Source organism: Paroedura picta, chromosome 9, assembly GCF_049243985.1.
Source record: "Paroedura picta isolate Pp20150507F chromosome 9, Ppicta_v3.0, whole genome shotgun sequence".
NCBI lineage: Eukaryota > Metazoa > Chordata > Lepidosauria > Squamata > Gekkonidae > Paroedura > Paroedura picta.
In genome coordinates, this window is record NC_135377.1 from 81,936,967 (window position 1) to 81,955,172 (window position 18,206).

Sequence of the window (18,206 nt, forward strand, 5' to 3'; positions counted from 1 at the left end):
CCCCTTCTAAAGAGGAGAGGTGCTTTTCTGAACCCCACTTTTGACTCCCTAAAGGAGTCTCAAAACAGCTTGCAAACATCCTTCACTCCCTCTCCCCACACCAGGCACCCTGTGAGGCTGAGAGAGCTCTGGGAGAGCTGTGCCTGGCTCAAGGGGGGCTGCACGCAGAGGAGTCAAATCCAGTTCTCCAGATTAGCAGCCAGCACTCTTAACCAGGACACCACACTTAGGGATGCCAACCTCCAGGTGGAGCCTGGGGACTTCCTGGAATTATAGTTCATCTCCAGATCCGCTCCCTTGGAGGAGGGTGGGCTTTGTAGCTTTGTCCTCTGCCCTTCCCTCCCTGAAACTCTAAGCCAGGGGTAGTCAGCCTGTGGTCCTCCAGATGTCCATGGACTACAATTCCCATGAGCCCCTGCCAGCGAATGCTGGCAGGGGCTCATGGGAATTTTAGTCCATGGACATCTGAAGGACCACAGGTTGACTACCCCTGCTCCCAACCTGGATCCGACAACCCTCCCTTCACCCCCCCCCACCGGTGAGAGGGGGACCCGCACCCCTAAGTCCATGCTGGCTCTCAAATTCCAGAAACGTCTCCATTTCCGAAGCGAGCCCAAGAAGCCATCTTGTCCCGGCGAGGCGCTCCAGGCGCCCCCTGGAGGTTGGCAGCCCTCTTTTCCGCGTGGGTTTCAAGGCTGAGCGGGGCCCCCGCGCGGCCGAAGCCAGGCGGAGAGAGAGAGAGGCCGGCCCTCGACCCCGGATGAGGAAAGGCCGGGAGCGCAGCCGCCGCTGCAGCGCCCCGCGAACAAGGCGGGAAGCCTCGCCTCCTCTCCTCCGCCTCCTCCGGGCGGGAGACGCCGGGGCAGCCCCCGCCTTGGCCGGAGAGCGCGACCCTCCCCCCCCCCCAGTGCCGCGAGGGGAGACCCCGCCGCCGCCGCCCTTGCCAAAATGACAGCCCGCCGCAGTGCAGCCCGCAAGACGGGAGGTCCCTGGCGGGGAGCGAAAGCGGCTTCGCGCGCGAAAAGAACCAGGACGGGGAAGGGGCTTTGAAGCGGCCCCGGGCTCAGCCTCGTGCGGGAGGACAAGCTTGCCCGCCCGCCTTCGTCCTTTGCCTGCGGTGCCAAGGCAAGCGTTGCGCGGGGGGCGCGGAGCCGTCCCAAGAGGGAGCGCACGGCCCCTCTCCCGCAAGCCTGCGCCGCCGCCTGCAAGGGCTGCCGACTCCCGCGGTGGCTGAGGCGGTGGGTGGTCTCCGTCCCCCTTGCTCTGCGCGGCCCCTCCGGGACGGTTGCAAGAGCCCGCTTCCAAGAGCCACGCGAGAGGACCCGACGGCCCAGCCCAGCCCCCCCCCGAGGACATTATTAACCAAAGAATCCTAAAGCTGACGCCCCCCCCCCCCAAAACAGAGCCAGGTCCTCTTCCTGGAGGGCTCTTCCCAAAACCCCAGAGGGAAATGCCCTTCGTTCTGGCGGCTCCGGCACAGTCAGATATTGGGGAGACCCCCGCCCCAGTCTATGGAAGCAGCGCCTTTGGAGACCCCGGGGTAGGGGAAGGGCACATGGGGGGGGTCCCGGCATCTGGAAACGCGGCATCTGCCGAGACTGGCCGAGGCTTCTTCCGCCCGATTAATCCTCTTTCCTGACCGGGTTCAAGCCGCCACCGAAATGAATGAAGAGCCCGCGAACGACTCAAAGCCCCCCCGCCCCCCGGTGGTCGGACGGACGGAGGGAGAGACCACCCAGCCACGCAGCCCGGCGAAAGCTCGACGGGGGCGGCTGGCGGCGGCACGGAAGCCCCCCCCCCCTTCCAGCTGCAAGCAGGGGGCGGGCGAGGCGTCGGGCTCCCCCCTTTTCTTGAATGAACGGCGAGGTGGGGCCAGAGGCGGGCGGCCCCATTCGCGGAGCCTCCGCGCTGCCCTCCCCTGTCTCCTCCCCCTGGCGGCGGCGGCGGCGGCGGCCTCGGGACCTCCCCGACAGCCGCCGGAGCAGCCGCGTCGGACGCCGCCGGGGAAGGAGCAGGAGCAGCGGAGGAGGAGGCGCCTCGTGGCCCGGGGGCAGCCTGGCCGGCTGGCCCGGGGGCAGCCAGGGCACTGGGGAGGGGGTGGACCGGCCCAATGACGGCCTCAGGCACGCCCCGTCGCCCCCGCCCTTGCCTGGGGGGGGAGGGAATTGCTTAAAAAATGGTTACAATAATCCACAGCTGCTTTTTTTCCCCTTTTGAGGGGTGACCTGGTTTACACCCCCCCCCTTCCTGGAGTTTTTTTGGGGGCAGGGGTTATTCCAGCTTTTTTTTTGTATCTCTGCCTCTCTGAATGAAATTAGGTCCCCTTTTGAAATATGTTGCACTGGAGATTAATATTAATGACAGAGCTTGGATTATAATATGGCTTCCCCCCCACCTCTGTTGTTTGTTTAAAGACCCCCCCACCACCACCACCACCACCAACATTGCCTCTCTGTGATCTGGGGGCCGCTCTCCTCCTTGGAGGTCGAGGCTAGATTCTCAGTTCGGACAGACTTCAAAAATGTCATTCAAACCGGAGGCTAGAAAATATTTTTGGAAATCGTCCTAATTTCACCAAATCTCGGAACACTTTTTTAAAAAAATTGACAAGGGGGGGGAATCACCACGGAAACCAGCATTTAATTTTTTTGGAGAAACTGATGCTTTGGATCCCCCCCCCTCCAAGGAAACTTGAGTGAAAAGCAGATTTTGAATTCAAGTAAGTATTTTTCCAGCAGAAATTTACTTTGTGCAACTTTTTGTTTGCTTGTTTGGTATTTTTCAGAAATGCTGTTGAGATTTTTAGCCAAACCTGTTTTGCGTGAATTTCCATGGGAGGCAGGTCTGCTGAGTGAGTGCTGTTGAATGAGAGGGGGTCCGGGGGGGGGGGGGAATGAGCAGTGCAGTTGCTTCATTTATATCTTCGCAGTGCGTAGGCGGAAGAGGGAATGCACCTCATCTTCTTTCTGTAAGCATTTGGGGGTTTTCTCCTTTTTAGATGTATCTCGACACAGACGAGGGAAGGTTTCCAAAAGTCAGGCTTAGAATATTACCTGGGCATCTTGGAATACAGTATCGGCTGCATTTGAAATCTGGCTTCCATCGGAGGAGGAAGCACGGAGAAGACGGAAACACCTTTGAGACCCCAAGGACCTCGACCAATGGAACGGCATAGAGAAAAGCAACTGGATTACATATAAAAATACTGGCATTTGTTCCTACTGGCTGCTCCATTTGTGGGGGTGGAGGGGGGACGACACACGTTGCATTTGCTTCTGGTCTTCTCCTTCGCCTGTTAGAAATGATGGCTCACCCTGGAACCAGAGAATACAGTAGTAGGGAAATAGTGCTGCGGTATATCCATTACAAGCTTTCCCAGAGAGGCTATGACTGGATCGCAGGGGGAGATCGTTTTCCTCCACCTCCTGCTGCTGCTGCTGCTGCTGGGATCTCCCCTGCCCGGCTCCCGCTGACCTCTTTCCCTTCGGAGACCCCTCGCTCGGCCGCTGCTGGCAACGCCGGCCCGGTGGAAGAGCTGCACCCCGTGCCACAGGTGGTCCACTTGACGTTACGCCGAACCGGCGATGAGTTTTTGCGGCGTTATCAGAGGGACTTTGCCCAGATGTCTGGCCAGCTGCACTTGACCCCGGCCACGGCCAGGAGCCGGTTTGTAGGCGTCGTGGAGGAGCTGTTCCAAGACGAGGTGAATTGGGGACGGATCGTCGCCTTCTTTGAGTTTGGTGGCATGATGTGCGTGGAGAGCGTCAGTCAGGAGATGTCTCCTCTGGTGGACAGTATCGCCACGTGGATGACGGAGTACCTGAACATGCACCTGCACCACTGGATCCAGGACAATGGAGGTTGGGTAGGTAGACGGCTGATTTGTCTCTATGTTCCCCCCCCCCCCCCAATTGTGGTAGCGTCACTGTCTCAGAATCACACTGTGCAGTGCAGTTGCAGGTGCAGTTACCGTTGCATGTGGTGTCGGTGACTGGTTGCTTTCCCAGGATGATTGTCATTGGTATACTTAAGTATACCTATATACTTATTTGATATGGCCTGTTTTAGGTCATTTGCTTTTGCTGGACAAAATGTGATGGATTCCTGCCATAGAGGATGGTTCCTTAAGGCTGCTTTACTGTAAACCTCTTGCTGCCGAACACAATCCCAGCACATGCGGAGTGTGTCCGGCCAGAGAGAGCCCATGCTGAAGTTCCCCCTGTCAATTTCCCAAGCATGGAAGTTTCTCTGAGTTGCCCTGTCCAGGTGCTCGGGGTTGATGTTATCTCATATGCTCTTGGTCTCCTGCTCGCTCTCTCTCTCTCTCCTTCTCAAGTTGCAGCAAGAGTTCTTCATCTTGATTAAATCAAACCTTAATCAGTGATGTCATTAATAGGCTCATGTGCAACTTGGTGGTGGTAAAAATGAGGTCACAGTTAAAACAGGAGAGAGGAAGAGTAGCAGGGGGCTTGTAATTCACATCATGTGTGGCCCATTGCTTGAATGAGCCTGAAGAAGGGGGGGGGGGCGCTACTGAAGGAGGATTGTGTGTGTAACATACTAGAACGGGGTGGCCAAACTGTGGCTCTCCAGCAGGGGCTCATGGTGATTGTAGTCCATGGGCATCTGGAGAGCCACAGTTTGGCCACCCCTGTAGTAGAACTCTCCGTATCGGATTCCTGGTAATGTCATGTCCTGATATGTGCAAATGGCGTGTATGTATGTCCGATAAGCTTGGTCGATGTTCTCCACAAGACTCCTTGTTACTTTGGAAATTGTTTAACTGCCTTATGCCGTTTGGATAACCAGATCCACCCGCAACAGATCACAGTCATTTAAAACCGGCAAAATCTATACTGATAAGAGAAGTTTTTATGGGGAAAAGGATGGACCAGTTATCCACATGATTTGTAGGGCAGCAGATATAATGAAACCAAGGGCTTAATTTCTGTTTCTTTAGATCTGTTTGGCAGGAGAGTTAGGAGCAAGCCCCCCTTAATTCACAAAATCTTTCTGTGGCTGGCCGTCCTTGGAAAATGTGCCGAGTTTCTTGCGATCTAGAGTGTTTCAAAGAAGAGCCGAGTTCTGCAGGGAAAGTAACCGGAAGGATGAACTCAGCTGTAAGTGGAGAAAGCTCCCTTTCCTCTGCCTCTAATAACACAGCCTCATCTCTGCATGCTTGATTATAAAGGGGAGCTTCTCATCTTGTTTCATTAATTCTCAACTAGTGCGTTACCACTGGGGGTCACCCTGCAGAAATTTGGGGATGTCTCCAAGGTAACCATGATGGCGTTGTAGAGAAACCAGAGCTAGAGAAAAAAGGAACATCCTTTTAAAGTCGCTAAAATGGTCCTGACAATATCTTTTACTGGGCGACTGGTGGGGCATTCAAATGTAATTCTGCACAGTTCTGCAGAGCTCTTCCACCAAGCTTCCGGTTGGAGCCCATAAGCTGATAACATCTCCTGCCCCCCCCCCCCCAGAACTCCTCCGCACCAGTTACATCCACTGGAGACATCACAAGGCAATCTCCAGTCCAGCCAACCCATCAAGAAAGAGTTCGTGTTAAATGGTTATATGGTTAACAATTCCGGAGTTTAATTTCTGGAGAACTGCACCTCATATTATAATGGAACTTGTGAACTTTTTGAATCTTATGCTGTGAACCACCCTGAGCCGCAAGGGAGGGCAATATAAAAATGTAATAAATAAGTGTAAAATAAAATAAGAAATTGTAACCACGATAGCCTTCTGAGAACAAGCAAGTGCCGGGTTTCCTTGCCTCTGCAATGGAATCCAGTAGCTGCAGGCTGCAATGATGTCAAATTTTGGTCAGTGCAAACTGCAGTCTGGCTGTTTCCAGATGTCAGATGCAGCAGCAAACTTGTGCGTGGTGACGTCTGAATCGGCCGCTCCAGGCTGCTGCAGCCAGCACCTCACTGCAGTGGGGGAGGGAGGGTGCGCAGCCGCGCACCCTCCCTCCCCCACTGTGGTGAGGTGCTGGCTGCGGCGGCCCGGAGCAGCCAATTTGGATGCCGCCGTGCACAACCCTAGTCCCTAGTGGAACATAGGAGGAATGGTGGCAGAGTAGGAAGAAGCCTGCCAGAAGAGGGATCATACACACAGCACTCAGCTGTGGCTCGGGTTGAAATCTGAGCCGTCCTTGTGTATAGGGCATTCATACATCTATATCGCTCAAACCATCCCTACCTCTACCTAAAGGTATCCCCTGTGCAAGCACCGGGTCATGTCTGACCCTTGGGGTGACGCCCTCTAGCGTTTTCTTGGCAGACTCAATACGGGGTGGTTTGCCAGTGCCTTCCCCAGTCATTACCGTTTACCCCCCAGCAAGCCGGTTACTCATTTCACCGAACCTCTACCTAAGGAATTGTTAAATAGAAGTGATTGCGAGAACCTGCCTTGTAGGTCCAGTTTCAGTCCCAGGCTTCTCTAGCTAAGATATCTCAGTTAGCAAAGTTTTGAGAAAGAACTTGAAACATTGACGAGCCGCCACCGGCGGAGCAGGCGACACTGAGCAAAAGGGACCAATGGTTGGACTCAGTAGAACTATTTGGATCTTCTCAGTTTTGTTGTGGGCCAGCGTGGCATCCGTTCTTCGAATCTCAGTTGATTTAGTAGGAGCCAGCTATGTAAACATAAGAAGCCTACTATCACAAAGTCTTCAGTATTGCTCTGTAGTACAATACTGTGACAAGCAAATGAGATACGTCAGTTTTTTTCATGGTGCTCCCAGTGAAATTGTTTAAAATACTGGCACGATTTAAAAATCCGTGAGAGCTGTATTGCATTGGGGATTAAAATTCCGTCATGCTTCAGCTCTGTGGACTGATTCACACATGCAGGTGCCTTCTTTGATGGTGCAACACCAACTGAAGACTCGTATGTTTGGATTGGTCAACACAGAACTTTCCCCCCTTCCCTTCAACTTTTTCATTGAGGACAGTTCACACTCATCAAGGTATTTACGTGCCTGTGGGAACCTGGCCCTGATCTTCAGATTTGCTTTGAAGCAACATAATGCCCATTGTGCAGTATAAAACTAAGGTATTTTGCAATAAAGAGGAGCATCCCTTCCCCAGAATTGCCATATCCCACTTGCCTTTCCTCCTAAGCAGCTTGATTCCTTAATTCTTTCCTCTGTCCCAAACGAGCTATTACTCACTGGAGGAAAGAGAAACATCTCCCTTACATTCAGGGTGGCAAATGACAACACAAGTGATTTGCATGCAAATAACAGCGGCACAGTATTGCTCTTATAAACAAGGCATTAATCACAGTGGAAACTTAATGAGGACCAGGTCACCTTTGCAAGGCTTAGGACTAAGGCTACTTTGCATTCAGTGCATGTTTTTGCATGAGACTGTTTGATTTTCATTTCCAGTGTCTGCCACTTTCTTTTCCTTCTCCAGAGAATGATTCTCTTTATAAGCGACACAGGCAGATCTTCCATTTACGACTTAGGAATCCGACTTTGGGAGATATGGAATGTGATTACCTTTGGACAAAAGCCATATTTTTCTTGGAGACACATTCTTTTGCAACCCAAGTGCTGAGATGCGGAGTGCGTTGCAAATTGGCAGAGTGTGGAGCGTGGCTCTTTGTAGCCCAGCATGTGGTTCTTTTCCGAACGTTTGAGGTCTTCCAAAGGAGAAATTAAATTCAAAAGCCAACACCACCAAAGGAGCACAGAAATGCATTTAAGCATAAACTGACCCGTCTACATTTGCGTTAGTAGCCAGCCAGAGAAATAAAACTTGGTTTTGCTTGCATGATACAACTTAAAAAATGTGGAAAGAATTCAGACGATTGTGGACATATGCCCACGGAGCGATTATTCATTTGGATAGTCTCATTGGTTTCAGCTATCGTCATGTTATTCTTTCTGTAGTACTTTTCACTGTCCTTTCTAGTTCTTAATACTTCACAATACTGTGATGTAAATTAGAACTGGATCTTCTCAAAGAGCCACAAAAGAATTACTACAGGAAGGGTTGGGAGGGTTGGGTCGGTGCTTAGTACCTGTGGCCCTTTCTTACATGCCCAGGGAAATGCTGATCACTGCTTCAGGGTTAGAAGGCGAATGTCTTCCAGGCCAGACTGGCCATAGATTCCGGTTTGAGGGGAGCATCATGTGGGCATGGAATTGGGGTCAATGGGTGGGCAGGTGGTTGTGAATTTCCTTCATTCTTCATGGGGGTAGGACTAGATGACCCTGGAGGTCCCTTCCAATTCTATGATTCTGAGTCATTTTAATGTTTATGGTAGTAATGTTTCTCCCACTTTGGACTTCTGCCTGTTTGTCATCCTGCTGTCCCGGCAGTATTGTTATTTGTAAGGTAGAATCATAGAATCATAGAATAATAGAGTTGGAAGGGACCTCATGGGTCATCTAGTCCAACCCCCTGCACTATGCAGGACACTCACATCCCAATTGCTCATCCACTGTAACCTGACACCCCCCCCCTTGACTCTTCACAGAATCAGCCTCTCTGTCAGATGGCTATCCAGCCTCTGTTTAAAAATTTCCACCACCTCCCGAGGAAGCCTGTTCCACTGAGAAACCGTTCTAACTGTCAGAAACTTCTTCTGGATGTTTAGATGGAATTTCTTTTCGAATTTCTTTTGAGGTATCGATAAGGTGTCAATAATGACCTGTCAGTGCCAGCAATCAATGTATGGTCATTTGCGGGCGGGGGGGGGGGGCTAAGAAAATCTAACAGAAGAAGAAGAGCTGGTTCTTATATGCTGCTTTTCTCTACCCGAAGGAGTCTCAAAGTGGCTTACATTCGCCTCCCCTTCCTCTCCTCACAACAGGCACCCTGTGGGGTGGGTGAGGCTGAGAGAGCCCTGATATTCCTGCTTGATCAGAACAGCTTTATCAGTGTGGTGGGGACCCCAAGGTCACCCAGCTGGATGCATGTGGGGGAGCGCAGAATCGAACTCGGCTTGCCCGCACACCTAACCACTATGCCAAACTGGCTCCCTGGTTACTGCTTGTAACCGTTTTTATTGTTCCACTTTGCTTGTGTAGTCTAATTGCTTAATTCCTTTTGGGGGAGTCGAGAGTAGGAGGGGAGCTTGGATGTTATCGGGTGCCCCTGACCTTGACATAAGGTGCCCCTGGGTGCAAAGCTACTTTGCACACTTTCCATGGGAATGGAGGAGCCCATTTTTAACTTGTGAACAGAGGGGATCCTGCCTTCTTTAGTTAGGGCATGTTTAGGTCTGTTTGTTTTTTTTTGGGGGGGGGGCTGGCTCCTGGAATTATGTTGATCAATGTATCACCTATCAAATCAGTTTCAGCAAGAATACTAATGAGCTTCTGTTCCTATGGCTACTTCAGTGCCCTGCTTTTGCTGCTATGCCAAGGGTGTCCATTGGGAGAGCCGACAGGGGACCTGACACTGCTCTACTTTGAGTCCACGCACATGACCCTTAGATAGAGCCCAGGGGTTTGCTTTGAACCCGTGGGAGGTAGTATTTGAGAAAGAACAGGTTCAAAGCCTTGCAGATCATAGACTCCCCAGACGGTGGCAGCTGGCAAACCTCCTTGGAAATGCTGTGTTTAGTACTTGCATGCCGGATTTATGTACCATGGATCCCAACCTAGGTCTGGTTTACAAAGGTGTGAACGTCACCTGACTCCTCTGGCTGGTGGATGAGGACACAGACTCCCTTGAGAAGGGCTGGGGTTTAGCAAACATGAGGTTGAAGCTTGTATCCATGACGGTCCCTTCTCATGGGCGGATGGATACCTGAATAACTATGCGTGAACAAGATCAAACCCTAAAGCAGGGGTAGTCAAACTGCGGCCCTCGAGATGTCCATGGACTACAATTCCCAGGAGCCCCTGCCAACGAATGCTGGCAGGGGCTCCTGGGAATTGTAGTCCATGGACATCTCGAGAGTTTGACTACCCCTGCCCTAAAGCTTTTTACTTTTTCATCCCTCTCTGTTTACATATGTGGAAGATACGAGTAGCAGAAAGGAAGCCAAGGGTGGAGCAGTAGTTCTACAGCATTGTTTGGACATTGGAGATGTGCTCAGATTCCTAGGAATTGGCAGCTTTTTGTGCGTGTGATTTTGACTTCCAGCACACTGCTCAAAAGGAAGGGAAGGGTCATGTTCCCTCCCTCGCCCATAAACTCTTGGACTGACTCCTTTTGATTTGGCTTGGTTTGTTTTTATTTGCTTGTTTATCTAGAGAGAGACTTAGTTTGTTTTACTGTTGGTTCTATTTTAGTTGTGAGCCACTTTGAGTAGGCCTATAGAGGCAGCATATACATTTTCTAAATAAATCGGGGGCTAGGGGAGATTACCAGAACTTTACTGCTCCCAGCGGTGGTGCTTTGGTGGCCCTAGGACAGGGGCGGCCAAACTGTAGCTCTCCGGATGTCCATGGACTACGATTCCCACCAGTCCCTGCCAGCAGGGCTCATGGGAATTGCAGTTCATGGGCATCTGGAGAGCTGCTGTATCGCCACCCTTGCCCTAGGATCTTCATGCCAACTCCAGTATTACCAAGGCTGGACCTGCTGATCTTCAGGACCTGAGAGAGAAGGAATAATGTAAGTATATAATGTAAATACATAACAGCATACTGCTGTTGTTTGGAGGTTAAGATGAGATTAGCACTGGCAGCTTGAAGCACCCAACCCTAGAGAGTCTTAATATCTCTCAGTGCTGTAGGTCAGGGGTAGTCCTGTGGTCCTCCAGATGTCCATGGACTACAGTTCCCATGAGCCCCTTCCAGCGAATGCTGGCAGGGGCTCATGGGAATTGTAGTCCATGGCCATCTGGAGGACCACAGGTTGACTACCCCTGCTGTAGGTCATGTCAGCATTGCTAAATGATCTTTAATATAAAAGTGGTTGAGAATCTCTCTCTGAATGCGCGATAGCTTCAGCCACCCTGATTTTTAAGGCACCCCCAGCTCATCCTGGTGTAACATAAATATACAGATCCAGAAGAAAGATCATAAAGACCGGTGCGTGCACGTGAAAAAATCAGTCGGTGTACCAGAAGCATACTACAGCAGCTTCACTTCAGGGGTCAGGTGTTCCGTTTCAGTGGGCATTTTTTTTGCATCAGCTGTGAAACCAAGCCCTGTGGCTAGGTAAATGGCCCATGAAGAATGGCCCATGCTTTTGTATCAACTTCTCCTGTCTGCATTGTCCGGCTGTCTCGAATAAGATAACAAGGGGGAAATAACTGTGGCCAGGGGAAAGAAAAGCCGGCTTTGGTTAGCCCTGTGATAGTTTTGATTATCAGATGGATTTGGACAAATTCATGGGGCTCCAGAACATGGTCTGATAAAGAGATGCTTCCTGACCCGGTCTTCAGTGCCGTAATCCTAGGATGCTAAAGTTCTCCCTGGATTTCTGATTGTTGATATGCCCCCAATCTTCAACTTACGTGGGAAATCTTGTGTTCCAAATTGGACCAGGAAGAGTCCTAATGAACTGCTTGTGCTGGCATTTTCAAAGGGAAAAGGCACTTGTTTTGTTTCGTTCCAGGAGCCCCTGGTGCAGTTTGAAATCTGCTGCTGCTGGGCTCATTACCACGTAATCCAGTTAAATCCGCAACACTTCTTCTTCTCCATCTCCAGAAAGCAACAAACCGCAGGCAGACTTTAAGCTTTTCCATCATGAATGCCTTTTGCTCCCCCTCCCCGTTGGTCTGTGTGTCGGTTTTATTTCCAGCATGAGGATGAAGACTTCTAGGGAAGTTGAAAGCTTGTGCCTTGGCTGGCTTGTGACATTTTGGATGGCCGTAAGGCTATTTTACTATTTGTGATGTAGTGGATATTTTGGAAGGGGTTGCATTACTTTCCTTCCCAAGGTTCAACACAACTACCTCTAACTTTGTCAGTTTTCCTAGAGCTACAACATTCCAAACTAGGGTTTCCAAGTCCCTTCTGGTGGGTGGCTGGGGAGGGGGCAAGGTTCCCAGCGTCAGATTTGGAAAGTCCTGGAGATTTGGTAGTGGAGCATGGGAAGGGCAGGGACGTCAGTTGGGTTCCAATTCCATAGAATCTCTCTCCAAAAGCATCCATTATCCCCAGAGGAACTCATCTCTGTAGTCTGGAGACGAGCTGAAATACTAGGGAATCCCCAGGTCCAACCTGGAGCCTGGCATCCCCGTATTGTGCTGTTTTTTTTTAAGCCACAGTTTCAACATGGTACACATCAGTCTGTCTTGCCCACAGGAAGCCACTGCTATTCAGATATAAACATTGCCACCTGATCACTTCTAGAGAAATTCTGCACATAGGTATATGTCTCCAAGGAAGCACAGTAGGTCTGGGTTTGTCATGGCTTCTCCTGCTTGGTGAAAGATGTAGAACTTTAAGTGGAGGCTATATTGGATGGGGAGCTTCTTGTGGCGCAGAGTGGTAATGCAGCAGACATGCAGTCTGAAGCTCTGTCCATGAGGTTGGGAGTTCGATCCCAGCAGCCGGCTCAAGGTTGACTCAGCCTTCCATCCTTCCGAGGTCGGTAAAATGAGTACCCAGCTTGCTGGGGGGTAAACGGTAATGACTGGGGAAGGCACTGGCAAACCACCCCGTATTGAGTCTGCCAAGAAAACACTAGAGGGCGTCACCCCAAGGGTCAGACATGACCTGGTGCTTGCACAGGGGATACCTTTACCTTTACCTTTATATCAGATGGAGGAGGTAAGCAATGGCTTCAGTGGTCAATTGTATGCAATACTAGCGATCAAGTCCCCCTTTCTGGTCTGGGACTGTGGAAACTATATAAATCTATTGTCTCTGTTAAACCCAGGCTGTCTCAACAAGGGTTTCGTGAAACCCTGGGGTTTCTTGACAGCCCTGAAAGGGTAACCTGTATGGGGTGGGAGTTAATTCATTTTTATATATTTTGTCAAGTTGGTAAACGTTTATCAGGTAATATTGACTACATATGGTAATGTTGATCCATTTCCCCCCCTCCCAAAATGGCCAATGATGGGCCTGGAGGGGGTGGGAAGGGGAGGGACCCCACATAGGCATGTATACAGCTCTGCTTCTCTACCGTATTCTGCAGGATCACTCCACTTCGGGGGCTTCTTGAAGCCTGAAAAATGTTTCAGGGGATTCTCAAGGTTAAACATGTTGGGAAAGGCAGCTTTAACCGTTTTGGTACAGATTCTGAGTCCAGCAACCCCTTTAAAACCAGCCAAGTTTAATTCTGGGTAAATGTACAGGAATGCTGCTATCCAGAATTAAACTTGGTTGGTCTTCAAAGGTGCCACTGGACTCCGACTTGGTTCTGTTGCTTCAGACCAACATTGCAAACGAAGATTTTATGGATCACTCTGAGTTTTACGCTTGTCCTTTTCATCACACTCTAATATAGCTTGAACTGTAGAGTATAACATAGTTGCCACCTCCAGGTTGGGCAATTCTTTGGTCTGATCCTGCGTTGAGCAGGGGGTTGGACTAGATGGCCTGCATGGCCCCTTCCATCTCTATGGTTCTATGATTCTATGATTCTATGACTCCTGGAGATTTGGGGGTGGAGCCAGAGAGGACAGGGTTCGGGGAGGGGAAGGGCCTCAGTAAGGTTTAATGCTCTAGAATCCACTCTCCAAAGCAGCCATTTTTCTGGGGGGGGGGGACTGACCTCTGGAGAGAAGTTGTAATTCCATACCCCCTGGCCCAACCTGGAGGTTGGCAGCCTTAGTAATGTACATCTCTCTGTTCTCAGTAGCAGTTGAGTTGCACGTTTTGGCTCTTCTGATGAACATGATTGTAAAAATGCACTTTAAAAAGAAGCAGCAGCATGATTCCTTTTGACCATAGAGATGTCTGGGTACCTGTGGGGCAGAGCCCGGAGAGAAATTCACTGATAAAACACCTTTTTAGATTCCCTATGCCAGCCCTGCTCACTTTGTTTGGTCTGTTTTGACCTGCTTTTATTCTGCTGTTGCTAAACTGCAGTTCCCTTTAGTTCCAGTTGACCGACTGCTTAATGCACTCTCCAACTTTTGTTATTGTTGTGCTTTCTAAGTTCCGGACGCGGTTCCAGCCTTCTAAATGTCAGTGGTCACAGAGCACTACAAGCAGAGCAAAAAATGCAGCCACGCCGTAGATTTAGGCCTCTTTCTCATTTGAGATCACAGCTAGATAGTGTGCATGTGTGCCCCATCAGAGATGCTCTCGGAGAACATGTGGGAGCCTTGAGCTGTCTTTCCCCTGTAAGGATAGATTCAAATGGGTAGCCGTGTTGGTCTGAAGTAGCACAATAAATTCAGAGTCCAGTAGCACCTTTAAGACAAACAAAGCTCCTAAATTCAGAGTCCAGTAGCACCTTTAAGACAAACAAAGATTTATTCAAGGCGTGAGCTTTCGAGTGCTCGCACTCGAAAGCTCACGCCTTGAATAAATCTTTGTTGGTCTTAAAGGTGCTACTGGACTCTGATTTTATTGTTTCCCCTGTACCCTAGGTTCAGTGGCCCTGAAACACAGCTGAATGCATCACAGTAGTTTTAAACAAAGCAAACACACACACACACAACAGAGACCTCTTTGTTACAGTAAAGGTCTGGCATTTGTTTCAGAGATGCATTGTATCTGAAATTTAAAGGTTTGGCTAGGTTATCTAATAGCACCTTTTCCCACAGGGGCTGTGACTCAGTTTATTGAGTCGGATGGGAACTTTTCAGCTTTGAATGGCCATTGGACAACATCCATGGAATGTTAAAACTTTTAAGTTAAAACCTTCAGTTCCCACACTCTGTTACATATTAAGGAATAAAGTCAGCAGCGGGGGGTAAATTTCGCATTTAAAGAGAGGACATAGATCTGAGGTCTAATTTCAGGTGTTAAACAAGAAAACAAGTGGAAAGGGGATATTTTTGAAGGGGGGGATGTGTGTTTGAATTAATCTCAAGTCATTCATCACTAATTGTCAGTTCAAATGGCCAGTGTTTGACCAGACAATAAGCTCTTCTCACTGAAGAAAAAAGTGTTTTGTTCACCGTAGGAACCGGGCTGTGTTTACTTTCTTCATTCTTACTTTCTTCATTCTTGGAGGCAAATCAGGGGTAGTCAAACTGCGGCCCTCCGGACGTCCATGGACTACAATTCCCAGGAGCCCCTGCCAGCGAATGCTGGCAGGGGCTCCTGGGAATTGTAGTCCATGGACATCCGGAGGGCCGCAGTTTGACTACCCCTGCTCTAAATGATATATAGTACTTGATCCAACCATCTTTTCCACTAGTGGGAAAAGGAAGTCAGTTTCCTCATTGACCACCTCTGGTGACACACTTTGACCTGCTGGCCCTGCTCCACCCTGCCTTCCTCAGTTTCCCCAGCACCTGGAGGTGCTTCTCTTTCTCTCTGCTCATCTGCTGCCACCACCTGGCTTTTGTGGGAATTGCCTACTGGGGGGGGGGCAAGGACTCCTAGCTTCCCTTGAAGTCATGAGGCTTTGCCCCAGTGTCTCCCCCATCCAGTGTCTGGTTACCACGGGGACAACTTCGGCCTAGTGCACCACTGGGGGAGTAGCCATTTGCCAACTAATGGCTCCTCCCCTTACTCCTGGTGCTCCTTTTAAAATAGCATTTCTAAGACACTGGAGGTCTATGTGGTACAGAGAACTGAAACAGTAAGGAACCAAAACAGACCTCCCTGGGAAAATAAAACGTGGAAAAGCCTTTTAACAGAAAAGATTTGTTTTGTTCTCAGCTGACTACCTAGTGCAGTAACTCAGCATGCTTACACATGAAGGTTTCTTGTATTGACTATGCTTTCTTTTTCAAAAGCACCTTGCTGTTAATGGTAGGATGGTGAAACTGTAGGGATTAAAAGGAAAATGGAACTGTTCAAGATTTTTATTGCAAGTAGCTATAGCGGTGTGTGTGTGTGTGTGTTAGCTCCTGAGTGTTACAAAATGTTACGTCAGAGTCAGAGTCAGCAAAATGAACTGCATTTCATATGGTTTTCCTCTTCATTCAAACAAACAAAAATTACAAGTTACTTATTGGCTTAATTGGGCTGTTCTGCAAATTGTAGGAATCCCAGTTTTAAACCAAATGGTTCTTGGTCAGTGTGGTACATAAATGTAGTAGTAGTAGTAGTAGTAGTAGTAGTAGTAGTAGTAGTAGTAGTAATGTAATCCCCTCTAAGTCCTAGGACAAAATGGACTGAGAGTAAAAACAGTAATAAGTAACATGCTGAACAAATCTGAATATAAACTAGTCTTGTTCTGTAATCTGAAGAAAACAAGGCACAACTGAAGAAGGGTTGAATTGCCCATTAAGCAACTGGGTTATCACTGTAACACCCAATCCCCCTACAGAATGACTCCCTAGGACCGTTTATGCACTGGGAACTTCACTGCCCCGGCTCCCGTGCAGCAGCACAAATGGGGGGCGGATTAGGTATACCGGGCCAAATGCTCTCCCATGTGGGTGCTGGAAGAGGTGGAACAATCTGCCACGACTAAAACTCCAGCCTGCAGCCCGGCATGAAACCTCCGGTGCGTAAACGGTCTTGGGGAGCAAATTTTTAGTTTTCCCTACAGCCAGCTTGTGAAACCGGAAGAAGTCTGATTGTTGAAGAAGGGCTTTTACAGGGAATAATCTGCAGGCATGAGAATCCCCCCCTTCCCCCATTTACCTACTGGTTCTCCCTTAAAGGTAAAGGTATCCCCTGTGCAAGCACCAGTCATGTCTGACCCTTGGGGTGACGTCCTCTAGCGTTTTCTTGGCAGACTCAATACGGGGTGGTTTGCCCGTGCCTTCCCTTACCATTCCTTTTTGATGTGTGTGTATGATTCATATCCCATCTTTCTGCCATCAGAATAGCATTCAGTCCGGTGTCCTGCCCTCCAGAAACTTTATTCATAATCATGGGAGAGAAGGATGAAGCAACATCTGGTTGCTGCAAGCACATCATTCCTGGGACGAGGGCATTGGGGTGAGCAAGATAGACGGGTCAAATCCTTCCATTTCCCTCTTGTCTGTTCTGCTACCATCCATACATTTCAAGTCTGGGTCCTATGGATCAGTGGTCCCCAACCTGCGGGCTGCGGCCCGGCACCAGGCCGCAAAGGCCATGGCGCCGGGCTGCGGCTCCCTCTCCCCGCCCCCCCCTGCAGTAAAAAACTTCCCAGGCCGCAAGCTTGTGGCCTGGGAAGCTTCTTACTGCGGGAGGGCGGGGAGAGGGAATCAGGGCCGGGCCGCACCAGCCGCGCGGCCCGCGGGCTCGGCCCGATGTGTGGGCGTGGCCCGCGGGCGCGGCCCGATGAACGGTTGGGGCCTGAGAAAGGTTGGGGACCACTGCTATGGATCACCAAGCCTTTACAAAGAAATATTCTTCTTTGTGACTGGAAAAAACAAAGGGTAGAACAGCTTACCTTCAATGATGCAGCAAAGACCCTTTTGACTGACTGCCTGACTGACTGACTGGCACTCCCAGGCCAAGCTGGCTCATAATGGTTCACAATAACCCCCCTGATAAAACATTGGTAAAATAATAAAGTTCCCAGGCTGGGAATTTTCTATGGGGGCAGCAGACAAAACAATTTTTACAAAATCTGAATAGCCAATCAGATCTGCAGTGGCCACTCAGAAGCTGTGCTGGTCAAAAGGCCCCACGAGCCCTGCTTGGTTTCTAAAAACAGTTGGCAGGTGCCAGGAATGGAGTCAGCAAGTCCCCTGGTGTCCATGGAGACCACGTTGGGGACCCTGAGCTAGATGTCATGGCTGTCAACTGAGGGCTGGCGAGCATCGATGGAAACTCCAAGAAAACAATTGGGGTTTGCTGGACTCTGTAACTTGCCGCTCAAGAAAAACTTTGACAATTTCCTCCTTTGAGAACTTTATTTATTATTAAATTTCTAGGCCGCCCCTATCAGCATGGCTGTCTGGGGGCAGTTTACAATATTGATAGATACAATAACAATTAAAATAATTAAAACAGTTAAGACCAGGGGTAGTCAAACTGCGGCCCTCCAGATGTCCATGGACTACAATTCCCAGGAGCCCCTGCCAGCATTCGCTGGCAGGGGCTCCTGGGAATTGTAGTCCATGGACATCTGGAGGGCCACAGTTTGACTACCCCTGGTTAAGACGATTGAACTATTAAATTGACCAGACTGTGGGAGACATCCCTGTTAAGTTCTTCTCATTGGGGCAGGCGGTTAAGAGCTACCTGGATTCGAGCAGGGAAAGACTCT

The 18,206-nt window shown here is 49.8% G+C and overlaps 1 protein-coding gene and 1 long non-coding RNA gene across 8 annotated transcripts in view; one reads left to right on the forward strand and one right to left on the reverse strand.

Annotated features, from left to right (window-relative positions):
- The window catches only part of LOC143845215 (uncharacterized), a 32,487-nt gene extending 14,885 nt beyond the window's left edge, over nt 1-17,602 (reverse strand). Inside the window, exon 1 of one of the 4 annotated variants that reach the window (XR_013234319.1) lies at nt 17,385-17,602. This is a non-coding gene — a long non-coding RNA (uncharacterized LOC143845215). Of the gene's footprint in view, nt 1-557; nt 869-17,384 lie in introns of those variants that run through there. The other 3 variants (XR_013234322.1, XR_013234320.1, XR_013234321.1) reach the window with 3 other exon arrangements.
- The window catches only part of BCL2 (BCL2 apoptosis regulator), a 185,729-nt gene that overhangs the window by 17,338 nt on the left and 150,185 nt on the right, over nt 1-18,206 (forward strand). Inside the window, exons 1-3 of one of the 4 annotated variants that reach the window (XR_013234317.1) lie at nt 854-2,719; nt 2,999-3,865; nt 4,961-5,120. Coding sequence is in view for 2 of the 4 variants with exons in the window: in XM_077353416.1 (XP_077209531.1) it covers nt 3,302-3,865 (564 nt within the window). In the remaining 2 variants the exon portion in view is untranslated. Of the gene's footprint in view, nt 1-853; nt 2,720-2,998; nt 3,866-4,960; nt 5,121-18,206 lie in introns of those variants that run through there. The other 3 variants (XM_077353417.1, XR_013234316.1, XM_077353416.1) reach the window with 3 other exon arrangements.